The sequence below is a fragment of the Pristis pectinata genome, chromosome 8, assembly GCF_009764475.1.
Source record: "Pristis pectinata isolate sPriPec2 chromosome 8, sPriPec2.1.pri, whole genome shotgun sequence".
NCBI classification, from domain to species: domain Eukaryota; kingdom Metazoa; phylum Chordata; class Chondrichthyes; order Rhinopristiformes; family Pristidae; genus Pristis; species Pristis pectinata.
The window spans coordinates 83,233,076-83,258,618 of NC_067412.1; the positions used below are offsets into that span (position 1 = coordinate 83,233,076).

At 38.6% G+C, this 25,543-nt stretch overlaps 1 protein-coding gene and 1 long non-coding RNA gene across 2 annotated transcripts in view; one reads left to right on the forward strand and one right to left on the reverse strand.

Moving 5' to 3' along the window:
* Positions 1-13,819: 13,819 nt before the first annotated feature.
* Positions 13,820-25,543, forward strand: part of chic1 (cysteine-rich hydrophobic domain 1) — a 34,577-nt gene continuing 22,853 nt past the window's right edge. The window contains exon 1 of the mRNA XM_052022097.1: positions 13,820-14,046. Coding sequence (XP_051878057.1) covers positions 13,925-14,046 — 122 coding nt within the window. The 5' untranslated portion in view covers positions 13,820-13,924. The remainder of the gene's footprint in view (positions 14,047-25,543) is intronic.
* LOC127573680 (uncharacterized) overlaps positions 15,137-25,543 on the reverse strand; it is a 48,235-nt gene continuing 37,828 nt past the window's right edge. The window contains exon 3 of the long non-coding RNA XR_007956799.1: positions 15,137-15,475. This is a non-coding gene — a long non-coding RNA (uncharacterized LOC127573680). The remainder of the gene's footprint in view (positions 15,476-25,543) is intronic.

Here is a 25,543-nt window from a genome sequence, read left to right on the forward strand (position 1 = left end):
TGTTTAAAGAAAGCAGAAGACATTACCTTCATTGTCTAAACAACTGAAGTAACTTCAAGTAGATTTTAAAAATGTAAAGAAGAGCCAATGACCTGACAAGCATTTTTATATGTTCTTCAAACCCAATAAGAATTGACTTTACATTGACATTAAAGCTACAATGTAAATGCAAACTGATTCGTCAGGTTCTTTTTTTAAATTAAATTATTTATTTCACATACAATCTAAGCATCATAGTCTAAGAATGAGGTTTAAAATGCAAATCTTGACAATGTTAACTATATAGGTGTCAGCAGAATCACCCATTTTGAAAATGCTTATACCGTGATTGCATGTCTCATAAACCAGCCATATTTATTTAAAATCTTAAAGGTACAGTGAAAGGCCAGGTACGTACTGTAACCCTTTACACATGTAAGCTGCTCTATATCTGCATATTCATTGCAGATTGTATATCTTTGCACCAAAAAGTGCATAGTGTTTTCCTGTTATTTTGTGCACAATGTTATGCCTGTGAAGATTCCTCAGACTAAACTGCTATAAAAAAGATGAAAATGACAAAAACAAAAGGCCAGATTGAACTGGATTTGGCCCACTGCTTAGACTCTTTGCCCACAGTCCCTGTCAAACCATGTTTACCAAGGCCAGGTATGGAAGGTCAAATGAGCTGCCTATCCCACACCTAGGAGTCGTCCAGCAAAATGTAACAAGATATCAGCAGCAAGTGTATACTGCTGAGGCCTCACCACCAGAACATCCTGTCAAGCCTTTGGCAGAAGGTAATAAATACAGGGGTAGAGCCTCAGATCCCATAAAAGTCTGTGGTAAAACATATTAAAAACACTAAAAACACTTTAAAGTAACTGAAAAGACAAACAACTGAATTTACCTTTCCCCATCCAATCTATCGATTTGATAACCTCTATTCAAATCAATCAGGTTGCCACAATTATGCTACAATGAGCTGGTACAGTATGGGAAAGGTGGATTCCCCAGCTTTATGCTGGACTCTGCAAATGGACGTATGGAGTGCAGCATCAGAGCAGAGTGACGGATGCATCTTCCGATACTCAGAACAACTCAGTCATATGACAGATCAGCGAATGTCTGGGACTGACTAGCTTACCTGGGAGCAGCTGTTCGCTGATTGTTACTTCAGGAACCTCCAACACAATGAGCATGATTTGGCCAAGAGTACCTTTCATAGCCTTTATTAAGACTTCTGATTCCTGCTCGGTTGGAGGTATTTTCTTGGTTATATATGGTTTCATAGGTGATGATAGCCCTCTTTTGTAGCCCAAGTAGCACTCTTTCATTTGTGAACATATACAGCAGGCATTGTTAATTTTGGAAGTAGAATCCAAGTCTCAACTTTCCAGTACTGATAGTGGCTAGTAATTTCCAGAAAGAGTCCTGGATAACCATCAGAAGCTGAAACTGTAGATACTTCCCTCTAAAATCATGACCCTCAATCAAAGTCACTTGTAACCAACCAACTGCTGACCATCTAAGGTCATCTAACTTAACTCATGGGAATTGAAAGATCTAGTAGTTAAATACTAAATCTAACAGTAGAACACTGAGAAGAGCTCCTTTAGAAAAAAAGAGGTCAGTTAACATAATTTAGAACACTGATGGGTCCTTATTGATTGGTATCATTTATGCCGACTGTTTGCCATTTAAGTGCATGATGCTTTGTAAAGCATTTGGGATTTCCTGATGTCATAAAAGGGACTACATGAATGCGGGTGTTTACACAAGTCATTGCAAATTGATTTTGTATCTTACATTGTTCCAATTATGTATTTGGCTATGGAAGTCATGTCCAAGTTTCTGAATTAGCAATCATTTAGAAAAATGCCAGAGGTAAATGGATAAGTGATTCAAAATTGAAATTTTCATACAGAATACAAACATAATGATGGTATATAAGTGTGATTTTAGAGATTTCAGTCGATAATTAATTTTCTTTAAATCTGCTATATTTGGACAGCACAATCAAAATCTAATTTTTGTCCTTAACCATTATCTTTTTCTCAACCATTTCCAATAGGAGCTCATAATAGGTGCTCTCTAAACTACTTTCTTTTGGTTTAAGAGTCCCACATTTGCCAAAAAGTAAATGAATGAAGCACCATAGAATGTACTATTTTGTATCATTTTGACTGTTGCTTATATAATCAAGTATGAAAAATAAATAATAAAATAACAATACAGTGAAGCATTATTACTGCAGTGTTAATTGCAGATAGACATAACAGGCTGGAACACTTATCCTCCCTAAATTTTCAAAGATTCTTTGATGTTTGTCAATATTATGCTTCTTCAAAAAAAATGAAATCAGTGAAATATGTTTGTGGTAAATTTTGTTTTATCGGTTTAAGTTTCAAGTGAAATCTGAATTAGGTATCATAGAAGTAAAATTATTGCTTTGCTGTTTGACAATTTAAGTGAATAAAGAGGAAGTAAAAATTAATCAAAGTGGAGATCAGCTGAATATTAAGAGTGACAAGATGCCTATGATTAATGTTGGAGAGAAAAACAAGATATTTTATGTGATACAAAATATAACATTCAAAGTATTTAAAGTTGAATTCATGCAGCAATAAATTTACTATTAACCAATTAAAAACTAAGTAGTTGTCTCGCAATGAATATTTGGGTCAAGGGATGTTAAGAGTTTAAACTTCTCTTAAATTGCGCCTTAAATAGTCTTTGCTAATTACAAAGCTAATCTGCACCTACCATAGTAAAAACAGAAAATATTGGGGATATTCAACAGGTCTGGTAGCACCTGTGGAGAGAGAAACAGAGTTAATATTACAGGTCAGTGATTCTTGATCAGAGCTCATCTTCCAGTTATTTCTCATATAACAACTGCAGAGGGCCGATTGTTGTGGCTCAGTTGATTTCATCCTCACAAGTCAAATTTTTACAGGTTCAGAATCTATTCAAGAGACTTGAGTATAAATGTTTAAGATGATGCTCTAGTGCAGTTGCGAGGGAGTGCTATATTGGCAGAAGTGCAGCCTTGGATGAGATATTAAACTGGAAGTCCCAACTCCCTTTTGTGACTAAGAGATCTCATTGCATTATATTAAAAAGCAAGGCCAAAGTTTATCTCTCAATTAACATTACTGAACAGGTTATCTGGTCATTTTAGCATTGACATTTTGGAAGAAGTTTGTGTACAAGTTGGCTGCTGCCTTATCTACAATACAACCATGATCCTATTTAAAACTTTATTGGCTATAAAGTGTTTAGGGATGTCCAGAGGTCATGAGACAGACTATATGAATGAAAGTCTTTCTTGATGTGAGGAATTAGTAATCAAAAACTATAATATTTTCACTATTATCTGCCTAAGCTATATTGAACGAGATGTTGTGCGCATATTTAATCCTTGTGCAAAGTTCCACGTGCTTGTCCTTCTTATGACTGGAGGAAGTTCTAACATTAGAAAATAACTAATGGCAGCTTTTGCTCTTTTGCACATGAAAGACTTCAGTGGACTTGTGGGCTCTTGGTTTATGTTTTAAAAGGTTTTCATAAAATTTTGAATTTAACAAAAAAAGTAATAATCTCGTCAGACCCACATGAATGTGTGATATAATGCCAATCTTTTAGCCTTCTGATAAATTAATTAAATTATGTTTTCATCAAAGCAAACCTGAAGTTATGTTTGATTATCCAGGTGATAATCTTGAAATAAAAAAAATACCTGGTGTCTATTTTCCTCAAAACATTCAGCATCATTGGCAGTGAAGATCAGTAGGTTATAGCGGTAGCACTGAGTTATCATATTTCAGATTATCACAAGTTTGGACTGTACTTTGTAGTTTTTAACCTGAAAGGAATACGCCAAAAAGTGGAAGGGGTCATCAGCCAGAAACCCAATGGGAAGTATCACAACCAAAACAGAAAATACCAAAAAAAACTTTGCAATAAATATTAATGGAAAGGATATTTCTGTCTATAAGCCTCCAACAAACCCAGTTTTTACTTTAAATTTCCAGCATCTATAGTACTTTTCATTTTATCATTGTATTTTTGCTGAGCATGATGCTATCAATTCCACAATGGAATTGTTCTCAACTGCAAAGTGTCCTCAACTGCAAAGAGACCTTCCAGCTTATTGAAGGATGACTTCCAGTTTGAAGTAGGTCCAAAGAGAAATGCAATATTTCATGTTTAAGAAGCTCTTGGGAGTGATCACATAGTACCAAGCCTCAAATGTGAAATGAAAAGGAAGAGGAGTTACTTCACAACCAATTGGTGTCACACAGGCCTTTCTTTATCAGGTGTGAACTAAAAGGAGGTTAACTTCACAAGATAACTGCATAACCCAAACTGTTTCATCATATGAGAACTAGAAAAAGCATCTTCTATTTCTCATGCAAGGGGCTGCCATCATCCTAAAAGCCATGGAAAGTACATGTTTCTGTATGTTTGTAGGGAAGGATTTTGTGCAATGTGTCATCTTTCCTAGAGTATTTCATGTCATAAATATATCTCTAAATGCTTCAGCTAATTAATTACTTCTGAAGCAAAAACAAAATATTACTGTTGCTGGAAATCTAAACAATTAAAAAAATGTTGGGAATATTCAGCTGGTCAATGAGGCTTTGGAGGAGAGAGGGAGTTAACTTTTAAATCCAACGACCTTTCATCAGAGCCAAATTACTTCTGAAATGTAGGCATGGTTGTAAACAAGTGCCGGAGGCAATTGTTTTTACACTAATGAAGTTATAACTAATTAATTTTGGTTTCAGGAAGAATATTAGTCATGATAGCTGATTATTTTCAAAAAAAGTGACAGGGGATCTTGTGTCCATTTAAGCAAACTAAAAGGGCCTTTATTTAATGCTTTAACCTCTAACACTGTAGCTTTTTTTCCATACTGCACTAATTGTTAAAGTCTAGATTAAATGCCCAAAATTACATCAGTAGTCACTTATCAAGTTATCCAATATACAGTATTCAACAAGGAAATCAAAATATCATGAAATTCTTTTTTAATATGTGGAATAGTTTGAAATACTCTGGTTAGGTCAATGTTAAACTAGTAACCACTGGTCATTGTACTTGATTACCCCTTGCCTCAAATCTCACTTTTTGTTGCTGCCATCATTAGTGATCCAGATTCATTGTTAGTGATCCAGATGTCACAGACAAAGCCTGCAACTACTGCTCATCTCTTATTGCCCTTAAGAAGCTGGTGGTGGGCTGTCTTCTGGAATCGCTGCAGTCTTTTTCGTGGGGCACTCCCACAATGCTGTTAAAATAAGGTATCTTTATTAGTCACATGTCCATCGAAACACACAGTGAAATGCATCTTTTGCATAGAGTGTTCTGGGGGCAGCCTGCAAGTGTCACCATGCTTCCGCTGCCAACATAGCATGCCCACAACTTCCTAACACATATGGGAGGAAACCGGAGCACCCGGAGGAAACTCAGGTAGGCAGCTCCAGGATTTGGAACCATTGACGACTAGAGAATGACAGGATAATTCCAAATCAGGATGGTGTGTGACTTGGAGGGGAAACTGGGGGCAACAATGTGTCCATGTGACTGAAACACAATGTGACTGGTGGAAACTAACAAATGAGGATTAAAGACTTGCAAACACAAACAGCTAGAAAGAGCTGTCTGGATAACCCATCTTGGCTTCCTCCTAAGATCCTCTGCATCACAGAGAGCAGTCTTTAGCCAATTTAATTTACTCAATGTGGTATTAATAAATAGTAAAGGATTTGGGATGAGGATACATCCTGGCAACAACACTGAAGCCTTGTGCTCCAGAACTAGTCATGCCTTTAGCCAAGCTGTTCCAGTACAGTTGCAATACTGACCTCTATTCAACAATGTTGAAAATTGCTCAGGTATGTCCCATCCACAAAAAGCAAGAAATATTCAGTCTGACACCTAGTCTGCTCTCAATTATCGACAAAATGATTGAAGGTATTATCCAAACGTGGACCAAAGAGATGAATTCCAGAGATTGGGTGACAGTAACCAGCTTAACATTAAGGAAGTATTTAATCAAATGTTGCATTAAGGAGCCTTGGTAAAAATGAAGTCAAAGGACACCAAGGAGATGACACCCCAAGTTGAAATCACACCTCACACAAAGGAAGATATTATAGAGGTCTGTCTTTTCCAATTTCAGGACATCACTGCATGTGTTCCACCACTCTTTTGCTGCTTTGTCATTTTCCCTTCAGCATGTAGGATAGAAGTAGGGATGTTTTCTCATGACTGCATTCTGTTTAATTCCATTCATAGCTTCTCGGTAAAGGAAGCCATCTGTGCCACATGCAGCAAGACACAGGCAACATCCGGTCATTGGATGATAAGTGGCAAATAACATTTGCTCCACAAGTGCCATAAAATTACTATCTTTGAGAAGAGAGAGTCTGGCCACAATAAAAGGAGAAGATGCCAGAAAAACTTAGCAGGTCAAGCAGCATCTATGGGGTGAGAAACAATGACCCTAGAGTAAATTTTGATATTCAGTGACATAACCATTGCTGAGATGCCTACTATCAACATCCTGGGGTCACCAGAAACTCAACTGGACCAACCATCTATTGGTGTGGCTGGTTACAAGAGCAGGTCAGAGGGTGGGTATCCTGTGAGGAGTGACACAGTTAATGATAGCTTGAATCTCAGCTTCCAAGCAAGAGTAAATGCAAGCATCATCTGTGCACTACAGCATCTGAGGTCTGGGTGACTTTGATTCTGGAGTGTATTCATTGTAGATTGATCAATTTCCCATAAAGTCCAAAGAATAGCTGCACTCTTGTGGGAACCTTGTTGGACTTGAGGTGCAGCATTAGAGCAATAACATGGCCTTGTTTAACACTTGCCTTCACTGAGATTGGCTTTACAGAACAGTTGGTTAAGATTCTCACTTGCATGCCATCAATGAAGCAAACATAAGATGGAGATGAATTTCTGTGGCAGCCAAATTTGAGGAGAGTCCCTCCTGGCTGATGAAAGTCATACAGTTTTTGGTATTGCTCCCTGAATTTGTATTGGAGTTGTCACAAGGTGAAGATCATATTCACTGTGCTTCTAAATGGACAAATTCCACACTGTTAATCAGTGTGCAGCCCTTCAGACACTAGGAGGAGGTGGATGAGGAGGATCCTGGCAATGATTTTTCCTGTGGCAGACAGCAGAAAAACCCCACTGCAGTTACCACAGTTAGATCTGTCTCCTTTCTCAAAGCTGACAATATTGTATATCTGTTAAGAGCAAAAGGGTAACTTGAGAGAGACTAGGTCCCCTTAAGGATCAGTGTAATAGTTTATTTGTGGAGCTTTTACTTGTGGTAATTTATGTGTAAGACAAGGTCTTGAATACTTCTCATCTGTATTTACCATGGAAAAGAACATGGAAACCAGTGAGTTCAGGGAAGAGAACAGTGGCATCCTGAAGCATCTCGATAGTACTGTGTGCAGCATTATTAGGGAGAAGCTGTTGGTAGTCTTGAAGGTAGACAAAACCCCATAGTCTGACCAGCTGTATCCTAGGACATTGCGGGAAGCAAGGGAAGAGATTGCTGGGGTCCTGGCAAAGATTTTTGTTATCTTCCTTAACCACTGGCAAGGTACTGTAAGACTGGAGAAAGGTTAATGATGTGGCTTTATTTAGGAAGGACAAATCAAGGAAGTACAGGTGATGACCCTTACATCAGTGGTGGGAAAGTTACAGGAAGGGATTCTAAGGTACAGGATTTAATTGCATTAGGAAAGGCAAAGATTGATTTGGGATAGTTAGCATAGCTTTGTTCATGGGAGATCATGTCTCACAAATTTGCTTGGGTATTTTTGAGCTGACCAAGAGGACTGATGAAGGTGGAGTGATGAAGATTGTCTATGTGGACTTCAACAAGGTCTTTGACAAGATCCTGCAAGGTAGATGGCCCAGAAGGTTATAGTATATGGGATCCAGTGTGAGATAGAAAATTGGTCACAAAATTGGCTTGGTGGGTGCTAGTGGAGGGTTGCTTTGGAGACTGGAGACCTGTAACCAGTGGTGTGCTGCAGGGATCAGTGCTGGGTCCTTTATTGTTTGTCATATATATTAATGATTTGGAAGAGAATGTAGATGGCATGATTAGTAAGTTTGCAGATGACACCAAAATTGGTGGTATAGTGGACAGTGAAGAAGGTTGTCTAAGGATACAACAGGTTCTAGATCAAATGGGAAAGTGGGCAAGGGTATGGCTGATGGAATTTAACCTCGACAAGTGTAAAGTGCTGCATTCTGGGAAGTTGAACCAGGCCAGGATATACACAGTGAATGGTAGGGCCCTGAGGAGTGTTATTGAAAAGCAAGACCTTGGGGTACAAGTACTGTATATTGTTTCCTGAAAGTGGTGACACAAGTAGACAAAGTGGTTAAGAACACATGGTATGCTTTCCTTTATCAGCAATGGCACTGAATATAGGAGCTGGGACGTCATATTCCAGTTGTACAAATTGTTGGTTAGGCCACACTTAGAGTATTGTGTGTAGTTCTAGACCACAATATAGAAAGGATGTGATTAAGCTAGAGGGTGAAAAAAAGATTCACAGGAATGCTAACTAGACTGAAGGGCTTGAGTTATAAGGAAGGATTGGATAAGCTGGAACTGTTTTCCCTGGAGTGAAGGAGGCTCAGGGGTGACATTGTAGAGGTTTATAAAATCAGGAGGAGCATAGATAGGGTATATGGTCACAGTATTTTTCCCAGGTTAAGGGAGTCTAAAACTAGAGGGCATCAGTTTAAGGTGAGAGAGGAAAGATATAAAGGGGATCTGAGGGGCACGTTTTTCACACAGAGGGTGGTGTGTATATGGACGAGCTTCCAGAGGAGGTGGTAGAGGTGGGGACAATTGCAATGTTTAAAAGACATTTGGACAGGTACATGGATATGAATGGTTAAGAGGGATATGGGCCAAATACAGACAAATGGGATTAGAACAGATCAGCATCTTGGTCAGCATGGATGAGTTGGACCAAAGGGCCTGTTTCCATGCTTTATAGCCCTATGAATCGATGAATCTGAGGTCGCCTGGTATATTCGCCACTCTGCTGACGTGGACAATGTGGAATGAGGAGGATATATCTTGTCAACAAAAACAATGAAGTTTACAACTGGATATTCTTAATTAAATTTTAACAAAGAGGACCTCATTGAAGATGTTCTTTGAAGACTAAATTTAATGTTAACACTAATATGGTTTCAATATTAAGCCTGAAACCATGATAGTTGCACAAAAAACCACATGCAGCTCAACTTTTCAGCTGCACAGGCATAAATTGGGTAAAACTAGGGGAGAATAACCATTCATTTTGTTCCATTCTCATTTTGCAATGCCTGTAACTTTCCTGCAGTATTTTCTTTTGCTGTCCATCAGCGTGACAATTTTAAATATGAACTCCAAATTCCCTCAATTAAATAAAGGAAAATACTTGAAATGCTCAGATCAGACAGCATCTGTGGAGAAAGAAACAGAAGTAACTGCTCAGGTTGCAGAAATCTAGCACAATTTCACAATGTTCCATTCAGGTTGATTTATCTAGCCAGAGATAAAGAGCTCCCTGGAGCAGCTAGGCCAGAAACTGTTGATTAATCTAAACTTAATGGGTCCAGCTTTAAGATTGCATATGAATTCACATTTTTGTTATTCTTCTTGCTGTCTGAGATATCTCTGTGATAATTGTTGAGCAACTGCTATTTCTGCAACCCAATCAGTTGCAGAAAACAGATTTTCCCCATGATAATGCATTTACTTCTTGACATAGTTCTTAAATTGGACATCCCATAATGTCCTTCTTCCTGGACACTGCTGTCTTGCATTCCATTTTCAGATTTCTTGAGAATGAACCTAATTTTAAATACAGTTGTCACTTTTCATTTACATCACTTACCTAATTAGCACATTGACCTAAAAAATAACACCCCGCCCCGACAGATGATTATGCTCTATCTCCTTGTCTATTAATTTTGAGAATTTTCATTCTATGACGTCATTCTGCTGCATGAGCTTTTTATTTGGCCTAAAGTAATTGATAAGAGAAAATGCAGCTCACTCACCTCTGTTTACTAATCATCCCACGTGATCCTGTGCCAATTTTGCATTACCTGCTTAATTTACTCCTTCCCTCTCCCCCAACTAAATGTGCAAACTCAATACTTTCCCTCCCCCAAACTGACCTATTCTCCTTCCCCTACCCTGCTTCAATGGAAAACTTCCTTGTGCGCTTTCAGGTGGTTTGACATTTAAAAAGTAAAAGGAAGATATTAGCACCTAGGGCACTCTTGAGATTGCCTGTGTAGTTTTGGTCTCCATATTTAAGGAAGGGCACACTTCTATTGCAAGCAGTGCAATGAAAGTTCACGTGGTTGATTCCTGTGATGGAGATGCATGAAGACAGGCTGAACAGGTTGCACCTATACTCATTGGAGTTTAGAAAAATGAATACAAGGGCCTGAAGGATGTTGGCAGGATGGATGCTGAGATGTTGTTTTGCCTAGTGGTGATAGCCAGAACTATGGGGCATGGATTCAGAATAAGGGGTTGCCCATTTAAGATGAAGATGGAGAGAAATTTACTTTCCCAGAGAGTCATGGCTCTTTGGAATTCTCTACCACAGAGAATAATGGAGGTGGAATCAATGAATATATTCATGGCAGAGATTGATACATACTTGATCTGCAAAGGTATCAAGAGTTTTGGGGAAAATGGGAAAGGGCATTGAAGCCAAGACTGGATCAGCCATGATCTTACTAGATTGCAGGGGAGTCTAAAGGGACTGAATAGCCTTCCCCTGCTTCTGTTCCTTATCTTCCTAAAGAGCTCTATAGTCAAAGAAGCACTTTTGAAGTACATTTGCTGTTGTAATGTCTCCCCCAAAATGATGCAGCTGCTACATCTTAAGCATCCATTTTCCAGACCATCACCCTATCTCAGCCAGTTCCCTGAGGTAATTTTCCTATCATCCTTCTGGACATTTTGATCCTCTTCTGACACATGTCCACTTTTCTCCTCAAGCTCTCTCAATTCCCCTTTTCTCACATCCCCTACTGTTTATCCCTTATTGCCTCTCTTTCCTTCTTTTCCATGTAACTCTTCTCACTTTCTCCTCCCCACCCTTCTCAGATGCTTCTCACTGCACTACACTTCTGCTTCTCTTATCCTTTTAGTTTTGCACTCCATTTCCTCCTTTCCTTCCACTCATCCCTCCTAACCCATTCCTTTCTACCCATTTTGCCTATTATCCCTCCCAAATCTCAGTTGACCAGCCAACATAATTTGATCTTTGTGGCCCTCTTGAAATGAGGAATGTATAATTCAAAAGGCAAATTAACATTTAGCATGTGCTCACCTCCCATGAGACAAAGGCATGTTCTTCAGGGGTACCGAGTAGAACAGAATGGATGTGAGATCACCATATGACATTGAAAAGTCTTATTCTGTCAAAGTTGTAGGCATCACAGGAAATGGAATGAAAAACGTTGAATTAAATTTTACCAATAAATCTTTAGTTTCATTCCTTGATGTCAATAACACTTATTCCACGTACCTGCTCCTTGCCCATTTCTTCTTCAGTGTCAATGAAATTCTGCAACCTCACAATGTAATTATGTATATATAATCTTAACCACTTGGGTAAAAGCCCTCTGGTCCATCAACCTATCCCAAACAATTGCAGTTTGTGTATTATTACAATACATGCACCCCTAATCCCATCATAAACCCTCATAATCTCCTGGGAGAGACCCAGAAAAACACAATATGGGAGATTCTTTTCCAACTTACCTTAGTAATTAAAACTAGTACAGGAACTCTTTCTAGCACTTTATCCCCTTAACTTTTGTAAAAAGCAATATCCACTCCAGGAATTCAGAAAGATATCACAACACAGCAGTTTGTTCCAAAAACCACCTGACAGCTAATATGGATCCAGTCTTACATTAATTATCTATAATTTTTCCTTTGTATATAAAGAAGCTGTCAACTAGAGTACTATCTAATCCCTTCTTTTTATAAACCTCAAAATTCAAAGGACTCCATGCTTGATGGATAATGGTTCTGTCCTCCTTATTGGCACTGAGGTGGAGATGGTTGATAGCTTCAAGTTCCTAGGTGTAAATATCACCAACAATTTGTTCTAGTCCAGCCAGGTGGACACTATGGCTAAGAAAGCACACCAATGTCTCTACTTCTTCAGAAGGCTAAGGAAATTTGTCATGTCCCCATAGAAAGGTGCATCACAGCTTGGTATGGCAACTGTTCTGCCCAAGACCACAATGAATTGCAGAGAGTTGTGAACACGGCCCAGTTCATCACACAAACCAACCTTCTCTCCATTGACTCTGTCTACACTTTCTGCTGCCTTGGGAAAGCAGCTAACATAATCAAGAACCCCTCCCACGCTGGTCATTCTCTCTTCTCCCCTCTCCTGTTGGACAGAAGACACAAAAGCTTGAGACCACATACCACAGACTCAAGAACAACTTCTATACCACTGTTATCAGACTATTGAACCGTCCTCTCATACACTCAAAGATGAACTCTTAATCTTGCAATTTACCTCATCGAGGCCTTTGCACATTATTTGTCTACCTGCATTGCACTTTCTCTGTAACTGCAACACTATATTCTGTATTTCTGTTTTCTTTTTACTACCTCAAGGTAATTATGTACAACATGATCTGTCTGGATGGCCACAAAACAAAAGCTTTTCATTGTATTGTGGTACATGTGAAAAAAATTAATCAATCCAACCAATTTCTCCCACAAATGCTGCATGGCCCACTGAGTTCCTCCAGCACATTGTTTGTTGCTCCAGATTCCAGCATCTGCAGTCTCTTGTATCTCCAACCAATCCAGTCCTCTTGTGTCTTCTGTCCTCTAGATGTTTTTCATCTAGATTCCAGCATCTCAGTCCTTTGTTTCTCTAGTCCTCTTAATCCAGCTTGCAACATCAGAGGCAGTCAAAAACTGGGAAGTCCCACCAAAATATTCTTGCGATCTATTTTTGACTAAATTTTTGCTTAACCATTCCATTATTGTAATTGTTATTGACACAATGGCAATTGTCTTGCAGTTGTTCAAGTCAAATTTGATCCCTTTAGCAAACATAGGTTTTGCTTTCAGTCTTCCCAGACCATGCAATAACACCAATACCTCAGATATTTCCCCCTTCAGGATTCAGTTCACCTTTGGCTGCCTACTGGTTCGTGTGTTCATGGTACATCCGCTGTGTGTGGGATCACTTGGATGTATTAACTACTCCTGATGAAAAATACCACAGGGATGAACTCTGCGCCACAGTGTTAACTAATTGGACATCTGATCTTCCCTCCTCAAAATTGCCGTCCGAGTGCAATACAGGTGCCTGAGGGCACATACCACCAGGCTTAAGAACAGCTTCTACCCTACTGTGATAAGACTATTGAATGGTTCCCTTATACAATGAGATGGACTATGACCTCACGATCTAACTTGTTGTGACCTTGCACCTTATTGCACTGCACTTTCTCCGTAGCTGTGACACTTTACTCTGTACTGTTATTGTTTGTCCCTGTACTACCTCAATGCACTTTGTACTGACTCAATGTAACTGCACTGTGTAGTGAATTAACCTGTACGATCAGTTTGTAAGACAAGCTTTTCACTAGACCTCGGTACAAGTGACCATAATAAACCAATACCAACTGTTGCAGCAGCGGCGGGCCAAGCCCGAACTGCCCCCTTCCCTCTCTACCCCGCCGGGCCGCCGGAGGCTGAAAGCGCAACGCAGCCGTCAACACTGCGCCGCCGCCGCCGCCTGTGACGTCACCGGCGCGCGCTCACGCTCACGTCTCCCCGCGCGCACGCGCCCGGCGCAGACGCGGGGGAACGGCTCGTGCCCCTCAGTCCAACATGGCCGACTTCGATACCATTTACGAGCTGGACGAGGAGGACGAGCGTGTGGTGATGGACGAGCATTTGATCCGATACACGCCGGACCCCGTGGTGGTGCGAGGGGCAGGCCACATAACAGTGTAAGTTCGGGTGATGCAGGGGTACGGTGGAGACCTCCTTCCCCCCCCCCCCCCCGGTAGGAGTCGGGCTGGGACCCGGCCTTGGCTGACAGTGAGCCGGCCCCGCTGTAACCAGGCAAGGGACGCGCAAACGCTTCCATCCAGAGCCACAGCACTGCAGTGGCATTGGGCTGCTGCTGTAATTTGCAGATCGCTTCCTGCGTTCTATGTTTCATCTCGAAATTACATTTTTTTTAAAAGCAGGTTCCTCGCGTGTACCATCTCTAGCCTTGTATCGCTTTTAAAAATGGCATTTAGAATTTATTGCAAATCCTTCGTATTTGTCCCGAGCAGTTGTCACATCATTGCAAGAGCTGGGCATTCTGTCACCAGTAGGAAACCGGTTCGTGAAATTTATGTAATCTGAATGTTTTGGCTGCGAGTCCACTCAAGCAAATAACGTTTAATTTTGACCACGTAATGACGTTTCAATGAGTATCACATTTTAAACCCAGATTGCTGATCCGAAGGTTTAAAGCCCTACGATTGTCTTAAATCCTTGAAATTTATGGGTAACCACATTGATTTAATCAGCGATGCAGTGTTGCCCTGTGTTGCAACGCTTTGAACAACGGCTCTGAATAAATACTCCTCCCTCTTTTGTTTGAAGTAAAACTATACAGGTTGTACCTGCACGGTAGTGGTTTTGTCCTTGCAGTTGTCTTTTGTGCAAAGATTGTGAGGAATCCTAAAGAAAATGTTGGAACCAATACCTTTACAGATGTTTCTTGATGTTCAAATAATCCAAGACGATCAACAAATTTTAATGATGATATGGCTTAACATAGTAAAATAATATTGCTGTTTGTTCAAAAAGATGGTCAACAGTAGTGGTTAATTTTAGTTGTCTGTTAACGCAGGAGGGAGATACTGCAGGGCAATGCATGTTGCTGTTTCAGCACTTGTCTTTTTGGTTGTTAACAGCAGTGTATATAAATGCATTATAATGAAATTTGTCACTTCTGATACAAATCAAATAATTTGAACAACCCAAGAACTCTTAACCATTAACCTTTTAATGAATGGAAAATCATAGGCTGCTATTGTGGAATTGCTAAAGGAAAATATGCTTGCACATAATGTTTTTCATGACCTTGGGATGTCCCAAAGAATTTTACAGCCAACTAAGTATCTTAAGTGTAGATACAATTGTAGTAAAGGCATCACAGTAGCCAATTTGAGAAGAGCAAGCTTACCCACATAGAAATACAATAATGACTTGGTAATTTGCTTTGTTTGATGTTGTAGGAGAGAGAAGTATTAGCTAGGACCATAGGAGTAATTTGCCTTAGTCCTCCAAAATAATGCCATTTCATCTTTTGTGTCCAGAAGTGGAGACAGATGGGGGTCTTCATTTAATGTCTCATGAGAAGCCACCCACTTCAAATACCTGTAAAACAAAAAGGAAACTAAATACAATCCATTCATGTAATATTTGTCACCTGATTTATTTGAGTTAAACTTTGCACCATGTGTTTAAAGTTATGCTATGGTCAGTATTTTCTTTTTTTTGATATATGCAACTAAGTTAGGAGAGTATGACATTTAGAGTGGATTTAAGGGAATATAACACATTTTTCGATAGTATGTCTTTTTGACCATTAGATTTTTTTCCAACTGCTTAGAAATTCTTCAGAGTGAAAAAATATTGAAGTTTTTCTTGAGTGTGGATGTCTCAAACTATCTGTCTGCAAATGAGCACCTGTCATTGCAGTTAATATGTACAAGAGTACAATGTGATGCAGTATTGAACCATTGAAAATACGTGCTGATGTGGTTTGAGCCATACAAGTCGACAGTTCTTCAAATCTGATTGCTTGTCTTGGCTACTGACTGATATATAATTGTAGGTGGAGGTTCTGCATTAGACTTTGGCATGTATTAGACGTACAGAGAAAGGAGAAAACGATTTGGCAAGGGATTTCAGCTAATTGCTTTCTCATGACTTTGTTGAACATCTGTTGAGATTTAATTACAAAATGCTAGGATGTGGATTTTTTTTGGAAAAGTGGAGTGAATGTGAAGGGTGATTATGCAGTATTGTTTGAAAGGGATAAATTAAAGGGAATGATTTCATGGGAGATGAGTTTTTTTTACTTTTGAAATCTGGGGATCAATGGCAAGGCTATCATTTATTGCTCATCTCCAGTGCTCTTGTGAAGATGGTGGTGAGCCCCTTGAACTGCTGCAAGTCTTTCTGGTGCAGTTGGGTAGGGAGTTTGTGGATTTAGACCCACCAACAATAAAGGATGGTGATGTATTTCCAAGTCATGATGGTATGTGGCCTGGAGGGGAATCTGCAGTGGTGGTGTTTGCATGCACCTATTGCCTTTGCCCTTCCTGGTGGTAGAAGTTGCAGATTTGGAAGGTGCTGTCTAAATAGTCTGGGTAAGTAACAGCAGGTGCAGTTTGAAGTAGGATATCTTTAATGTGTGAAGGCAAGGGTAATGTGATGTGTAAAGTATCATCTGTGAGGTCAGAATTCAGTCCAAGACTTCATTTTCTTTGGAAAAGAAAATATTTATGAAAACTGTTTAGTTTAGTAGTAACTTTAGTCAATCAATAAAATAGACTTCAGAGTTCCAAGTTATTCAGAATATTGCATGAGTGATTCATGATTCCATGTGTTGGTGAAACTTCCACAGACATGTTATGGCTTGATAATGGTAATTGACATATGGGAAATAGAAATTATGACACCCATGAGATTTTTCTTTATGCCATGAGCTGTTAGGATTTAGAATATGTTGCCAGAAAGGCAAATGGAGGCAGATTCAATATTAATTTTCTGAAGGTAGTTGAATATATTCTTCAAATAAAAATGTAGATTTGGGGAAAATGGAGGCTAGTGAGCTCCCACCTACACAAGTTGAATGACCTGTAGTGCTAAATGATTTTGTTGTTCTGTAAACTTGGCTCTTGTCATTGGAGAAACAAAGGACTGTAGATGCTGGAATCTCGGTGAAAAACACAATGATGCTGGAGGAATTCAGCAGGCCAGGCAGCATCCATGGGGAAAAGTAGGTGGTCAACGTTGACCGCCTACTTTTCTCCATGGATGCTGCCTGGCCTGCTGAGTTCCTCCAGCATCATTGTGTTTTTCATCTTGGCTATTGTCATTGTCTCCTACTTTCCAGTATGATAAGTAAATGCACACCAACATCAAAACAATGTTTTATCTATACTTGCTAATATGTACAAAGAAGTTGAATCACAAAAATGGGCTTTGTACTCAGCGTAACCATGTTGAATCACCATTTCCCCTCCTTATGAGTAATTAATTCCATTGGGATAAACTTGTTTCTATGTGGAATGATTTTTAAGATACTGAAATTATTTTGACAGGATTTGAGAATACTGAGATTTATAAAACTATTTGTGTGAAGGTTTTTTTTAGGGAGAATGGTGAAAGGTTATTTCCTGTTGGTTTCATTGACAATGGAACATCAGTTTAACATGTTTATTGAGAGTGAGGGAAGAGATTGTGTTCTTGTTTTTTTTGTGAAGTGTTGTTGGAGCAGTGAATGCTTTCTCACAGACAGCAAGGGAAAGGTAAATAAAACACAAAGTATTCAAACTGTGATACAGGGCTATAAGAAGTGAACAAGGAAGTAGGTTTAGTTTTGGATTGCTCTTGGAAAGAAGGTATAGCTATAATTGGATGAATGGAGTGCACTTGTGCTGGAAACTATTTCTACAGTATGTGTTTACATTGATTAGAAAATTAAGAAGCAATTCAAACGGAAATATGAAGCAAACTTTTTTTGGATTAATATAAAACGTGTAGCAATATATTGGAGAGGAAAAATCAAGTGTGGAATAGTTAACGGGGGAACAGAGAAGTGAATACTACAAAAGTTAACAGCAAAACAAATCAAGGTTAAACATGATTGTTAAAGAATTCATTAAATCCCTCTTTAATTTCACCACACATTTGCAAGGGAAAATCCTAAATGCCCCCTTTCATAGCAATAATCCATATTGAATTAAGTAATTTTGATGTAAATTGCCAACAGTTAGAAAGAGCTTAATCAAGTGAATTTCTGTAGACAGATGACATCTATTCATGTGTACTAAGGGAGATGGGGTATTAAATTTGTATGTTGTTGTTTCTAATAAGTTCATTAATCAATGGGAATTGAGGTATTAGAAACATAGTATTGTGGGGACAAAAATAAAAATTAGAATTATTCAGTCTTCTATTATCAGGTAAGTTAATGGAAACTTAAAGATTCCCTGTAGAATCAACACCTGCATTTAATCTGGCCAATGAACAACCTGCCCGACTCCTTAATGTATTGCTAACCTAGCAGCAGTGGAACATTTTGTGTTATGTCCCTTGGCTGTCAAATGCACTTGGTAAAGTATTTTTTTTAAACCTGAAAGAAGTGGAGATTTAATGAAAATAAATGTAATGTTGGGAATTTTTGGGCTAATATGGGGAGAACCCCACTGGTTCTAATGTTCATTGATGTGGATTCAGAAATTTGATGCAAAGTAGGAGGGACATTAAGCTCGCCTAATAAAAATACAAATTGTGAAAGTGGGCAGAACAATGTTACATCAAGTTTAATAGGAAGAAAAATTATATTGACATAAGTACATTAGTATCAAAATAAATTCTAAGTTTTACTATGCTGTATTATATTAATTATGCCCAATCCTTGCTGAGCAGCAATTGAGATAATTAATAGAATGTTGAATATCCGATCAAAACTTAGAACTTATGAAAGCATGTCAAATGGAAGGGTGACTTATTAGTAATTATGCATTGCTGTAATGTTTATTTCTGAGCTAAAACAAATTCAATTGGTAAATGCCAAGACTGGTATTGACAGTTTTTAGATTTGAGTGCCTTCTGATCCTTTGAATTAATGTTTGCAGTGTCAAATTGTCATTTGGTAAGATGAAAATTGCCTTGCTATAGTAATTCGGGAGAGTTTATCGTACTATAACAGGTGCATTGCTATGAAATAAACTATAAATATCAAGACATTTACATTGGATATTGGTGTAATGAAACATCCAACATGGATCTCAGAATAACAATCCATGTTCAAAGTTCAAACTTCGACCAAACGCTATTGTAAACATTCTAGAAACAGATGGAAGAATTTGAATTCTACTAATCTACCTCACTGCAACCATGTTTTCAAGTCAAACTGCTTCCATGGTTACATCAATTTTGCTCTTCAGTGACAGACAGCATCCCATTATAACTCAATTTTGTCCCCTCCCTTTATTCCTCCAGGATTTTCAGGGTGGCAAGTTATAGCTCTTCACAGCAGTATCCAATTCTTCCGTAATATTTTGAAAGAAAGCTTTCAGTGATGTGACTGTAGATGTAGAGGGAGATTTAATTCAGAAATGGTGTTGAAAATACTGACTATTGCATCAAATCCCTCCTCCCGCCAGCATATTAGGTATTATTCTACCATCAGGACATTAAATAAGTTGGCCTTTTAATAATTTTACTCTTTAAGTTTACTGCATGGAGTTTTTAAACTCTTTAATATAACAAAAAGACATCATAAATTGGGAAGAAAATTTGATTTTGTGGTTCATTTTATGGAAACATTGCATACTTTCAAATGTTAATTCCCCCTCCTCATGTCCTTAATGTTTGTGTGAAAAGATAAATACCAGATTTGAATATTTTCTGATCACATGTGGTACTGTTGAAAGGAACATGACTTAAAGAAATAGCAAAAGTGAGTTTGAAAGATAATCTTGCAATTTCAGGGCTAAATTTTAACATTCTGGTGCACTCTGACTTTGCCCTCACTGTTTAAAATATTGGAAATGCAATATGAAGTGCAAATAGACAAGGCCACCCACTGGTTATAGCTTGTTGCTGAAACTCATGTTGGCAACTGTAAAGTAAGGAGGCTGCAGGGTCACAATCCTCCCTATAAATAAAAGGAAAAAGTCTACCTGTGACTCAAATAAGTCATGACAGGTGTATGTCACAGAAGTTAACAGTGGGACGGTGGTCCTTGGTTCTCAGATTTGGCGCTAAATGTGATTTTTTTTAAACTACCTAATCAAATCAGGATAAGTGAGTATAGAATGTCCACCTACATCCTTGTGTGTATTTTACTCCAGTCCTTCCCACCTGCTTTCCTAAATCTGCTCCAGCACCTCTCACTTTACACTAAGCATTACCTTGCAGTTACACCCATCCACTTAATCTATGCATTTCTTCAAGCTCATCTGTCAAGCAACTACTGGGACTGAACCTCACCTTTATGCAATATTATGGCTCTCCCTCATTGTTACCATTAGCAACTATTCATTAGCTTTACATTGAAGCATGCGACAACAAGAGGAGAAGATAAGAGCACTGGGGAAGATGCAGTGAACCAGAGGTAGTTGCCTAGCCATCTCTTAATAGTTGCAAAAGTGGAGATAACTGCATGTTGGAGTGCACAACTTCTGAGAGCTTTATAGCCACTTGGTGATAAAATTCAACCTCATCCAGCCACATTGCATGTAACAAGGGCTTGGAGTCAGCAGTAAATGAAAAATCATCATATGGGTAATGATAAACATTATCTTGGTCTAATTAAGATAAGATATCTTTTCAAGTGTTTTACTCTCACAGGACATTCATCCATTGTGCAGAATGAGAGCTTTGGAGGAGGCTGTTCACTGGAAATGTACTTTCACAGAATTATTACCACCCATGCATCAGCTCAGATGCTCCTAATTGGGTCTAGTTTTCAAAACATGAGGTGCGTTTGCACCTAATGACACACACATCACGTGATTGTGTGTAAATGTGGAGTTGGGAACAGTAGTAGAATGTTGTAGATTTATGAAACTCTGCTCAGATGGACACTTTGGGGGGCATCCATGAGCAGTAGTAGCAAAAAGAACTTTGGATGTACTGTCAAATACTTGTATCACATCCTGAATGCTTTCAGAAGGATTGGAAGAGGTGGTCTTGAACATGAATGAATCTATTGCAGGTATTTGCTATGATGGAAACTGTGTCGAATATCAATTAATGGTATGTGCTTGTCCTCATTGAAGGCTTGCACACATATGCCTTGCTTGTGTAGTGCCTTGCTGATTTACAATGAAATATTCAGTAACTCCATGCCAGCAGGGAAGTGTTAAAGTTGATAGAGAATATGGAACTGAGGGATCTGATCAAAGTGCTTCCATTTTCTCACTCAGTAAGTCCATCTGAACAGTTTCCCCCACATTGTGTCTTTTATGGCATTGACTGGGCCTGACTCTACAGATGGTCAGCAGGAGCAACATATATCTGGGCCTACATGAGCCCCAAAATCTATTGGGTGTTGACCAAGGGGATCTCAACAAAGTATGGATGTGAGTAGTAGGGCTGTGTGTCTGCTGCAGACCGATAAAAGTTCTAAGAAGGATAAAGGTTGCACAGTTGTGTGTGTATGTATATTTGTGTGTATATATATTTTGCAGTGTTTTTGTTTTATTTTTGCTCACTTAAATATTATTTGTTGATACATCATTTCCCTTTGCACATTGTTTGATTGATACCTAAAATAAATGGCCTTTTTAACCCATGGAATGCAGAATTTGTGACTTTGAAATTGAGTAAGGGGGATATGGGTAAACCATGCATGGCTGTTGCAGTATCAGAGGAAGTGGGGAGAGGGACTAAGGGATTTAACCTCGCGATAAGAACAGAATATGCGTTAGCTATGCAGCCTTGTGTGCCTGTGCTGCCATTTCCCATGTCCAGGAATCTATCAATCTTGGCCTTGAATGTACTCATTGACTTGGCATCTACAATCCTCTGAGACACAGGATGTCAATGATTCTCATAACTCTGTAAATAAATTTCTTCTAGCTTTGGTTATAAATGGTTGATCCTTTCCTCTGTGGATCTTCCAGAATCTTGTATGTCAAATTTTTAGGCCTGATAAAAACCTAGGTGAACCTGGCAATACTGCAGCCCTACTACTTCACATCTATACTTCATTGCAACCCCTTAGCCTGCAGTGAGTAGCACACTTCTTGCACTAACTTGCATCATCTGAATAGGCTCTGTTATTTGGCTTGTGCTTCTTGTTGTCCAACATAAACAGCCGCGTAATATTCTTCTATGCGCAGCGTACCTCCACCACTATGGAACCTCTGGTACATTCTGAAAGGTGATTCCAGATTCACAAAGGCACCTGGAGCGTGTCTCAAGCATTAATTGTTTGTTTGTTCTGTAACCTTTCTAGTTATCAAATGGCTTTGTTTAAATTGTGTCTGGGCCCTTGCTTAATAACTCGTCAATTTTGTTTTCTGGGAAAATCCCTTGTCTCGGGTCCAAATTCCTAAAAATTAATCTTAAAAAGATAATAACATTGAAATTGGGAACTCCATAATTCCATAAATGGGTGCTTAGATCTTGGGTCTGTACAAACTGTAAAGGGTGAACTTTCTGTAGAAATCCCTATAGAATAAGTTTGAACTGGAGACATTTGCTAAGGACAGATAAAGCATTGACCAAAGTCATTTTGGCAGCTACATCAAAGACAAAAAAGGAAATGGAAACCTGTTAAGGGTGAACAAATTAAAAGAAATGTATTTACTGCCACTTATAGAAAGCCCACCTTGAATTTCTGCTCCTCTCTCAGATTTCCATTGGCCTCTTTTACCTTCATCTTTTCTTGTCAAATGTCTTTGGCTCCAGCTTATTCCCCATGGATTCCAACTGAAATTTCACCCTTCACAGTTTGGATTCATCCATGATCTTGGTATGTTCAAACTATCCAATATGTCTCAAAACACTGATGCATAACAAACATCCTCTGTAACTTCTATCGCCTTCAGTGGGGTTCCAGATATCTCCTTCCTCTTTGCTGTCCTTTCAGCATGGTTCACTCCTCCTTGGGGCAATTGCCTATGCAACTATGGGGGATGTAACATCTGACCTATCAACTCTTCCCTTCATTACAGGGATTCAAATAGTCCTTCCAAGTTAAGCAGTTAATCACTTGCAATTCATCTAATTTAATGTATGTATTTGGTACTCGCAATGTAGTCTTCTCTACTACTTTGCTGAACCTCTCCACTCCATTGCGAGGGTGAGCCTTATCTTCCAATCTCCTATTACTTTAATTCTCCATCCCACTTCAACTGTAACTTTTGTCTTTTGCCTCCTAAATTGGTCCAACAGAAGCTCAAGGAATAGCACCTCCTCTTCTGCCTGGGCATATTATAGCCCTTGGAACTCAATATGGAATCCAACAATTTTGGATAATGAGCTTTGTTTCTTTCTCTCAACAGAACTTGGTGGATACTTGAGCTTTAATCAGTTTTCTATTCTGTTTTTAACAGCCAGAATTGAAACTAATGGTTACCTTGACAAATTTAAACTGCATCCTATCACAGACATTCCCTCTGCTCTCTAGCCCATTTTCCATTCTCCAACTAAACATGTTTGTTTTCTCACATTTCCAGTTTTATTTTAAGTTCTGTTTAATGAAACGTTGACTCTGTTTCTCTCCTTGAATGCTGCTTTACTTCCTGAGTTCTTGCACCATTTTGTTTTTTCTCCCTCAAAACCTGGTGATTTGCAGGAGGCTTCACTCTCTGTGCTTTTAATCTCCAACCTGCTCCTAAGTCCATCCAGATATGTGTATTAAAATAAAACAAGAGAATTAAAAATCTCAGTAGGTCAGGCAGCATCCATGGAGAGAAAAACAGTTAAAGTTTCAGGCATGTTTATGTTTTAGAGAAGGGGGAGGTGTGGAGACCAAGAGAAAATTGATGACACAGATTTGGTTTTGGCTGAGAGCTGGTAGTGAAGGCTTATTTATAGCAGCTGATCTGTCTGAGGGAGAAAAAGGAACATTGCTGGAACTGAAATGCAGCAGGGTTGGAGAAGGTTTAGTCAGAATAATTGTGGAAGTCTCTGGGCTTGTAATGAATATTGGTCTCTAACCTATTCCCTTAGATTTGCCTGACCTGAGTGTTTCTAGCATTTTATGGTTTAATGTCAGATTTCCAGCATCTGCAGGTTTTGTCTTTTGATTATTAAATAAGATAAAATTTAGACCATAGGAAGGGGTTGAGATTGATCCAACCAGAAAAGGTTAGACTTGGTGGGTCCTTGTGTGCCACTGAATGATATGTGAACTTGTGAATAACTATTATTAGTGTGCATAGTTTAGTTGAGCTTGCTGCTTCCTAGAAACTTTTTTATTTTCTGCTTGTGACAAAGAGGAATGGATTCTGCAAAATACAGTTTTTACTATGGACTGATGGGAGTAAATGTGTGAGATGTCATGCAAATAGATGAAGTCAGTGCCACTTGAAGCAGGGACTGCTTATTTTATGAAGGGGGAATTACTTGATTAAAGTGAAAAAGAGAATGTGGATGGAAAGTCAGCTGAGTCATGTGTGATGCTGAGATAGTGTTCAGTCTGGTTCATTTTCAGACTGTAGCCAGAGTCCAGAACTTGTGGCAGCACTGAAGTTGGTGGCTTTTGTCTGTCTGGTTATGTTTTTGGAAGAATTCTCTATTCATTCGGGACAGCGAATCAATTAGGATGGAGTGACCTGGTTACTTTTCACCCAGCAGAATTGCCATTAGCTGCTCATTGGACAACTGACGTGCAAATTTTTAGCCCTCATTATTCTAAAATTTTATTTAATTCCATTTGAACAACTGAAAAGGAGCTGATTTATTGCAACATTTTTAACTTGCTAATGAGGCTTAAAAATGTCGAAATCAAATAACTGTCAGGATTGGTGGTATTCCCAGTGAAATAGCTTTTCTTTAATTATGTTGCCAAAATGATGTACATACCGTATTTCCTCCCTTTTACTGTATTTCTAATCTAATCCGTAGTTTGGATTGAATGATTGTCTTTAAACCATCCACTACTTTCTGTAACTGAATATGTTGTTTAAATTGCTATTTGCTATAAACAGAACTTTGTGATATTTGTGTGCACTCCATTCTGAGATAAAAAGGAATTTTAAGACAACAGGAATCATTTCCTTCTCTCCTCAAATTTTTGTATGTAACATGCAATCTTCCTGCTATATCAAACCATTTCATATAAATGTTCTTATATTTAAATCCTTGACAATCTTCATCCTATTAATTGATGTTTCATCTGCATATCCATTGAATTGGCAGTAAATCAGGACTCTCAATTTGGAATGGTTTCTGTTAATTCTGGAAAATGTTCCAAATTAAATGCTGGTTTGAAACTGATATCTTTTTATTATTATAATTTTTTGCTCTTTTATATGCTAGCTGGCTGTTTTGATGTTCTGCATAATATCACCTTGTTTTGAAACCAGCTTTTTCATTTGGAGATGCATCTCAAATTTGAGGATGAGTGGAGGTGATGCTTTGGAAAATTGTACAAAAACATACTATGCTATAAAGTCGGTGAGTTTTGGAAAGTATTTCATCCAGTATTTAGGATCTTGTGTCTACATTTGTTAATAAGGCAGAAGTATT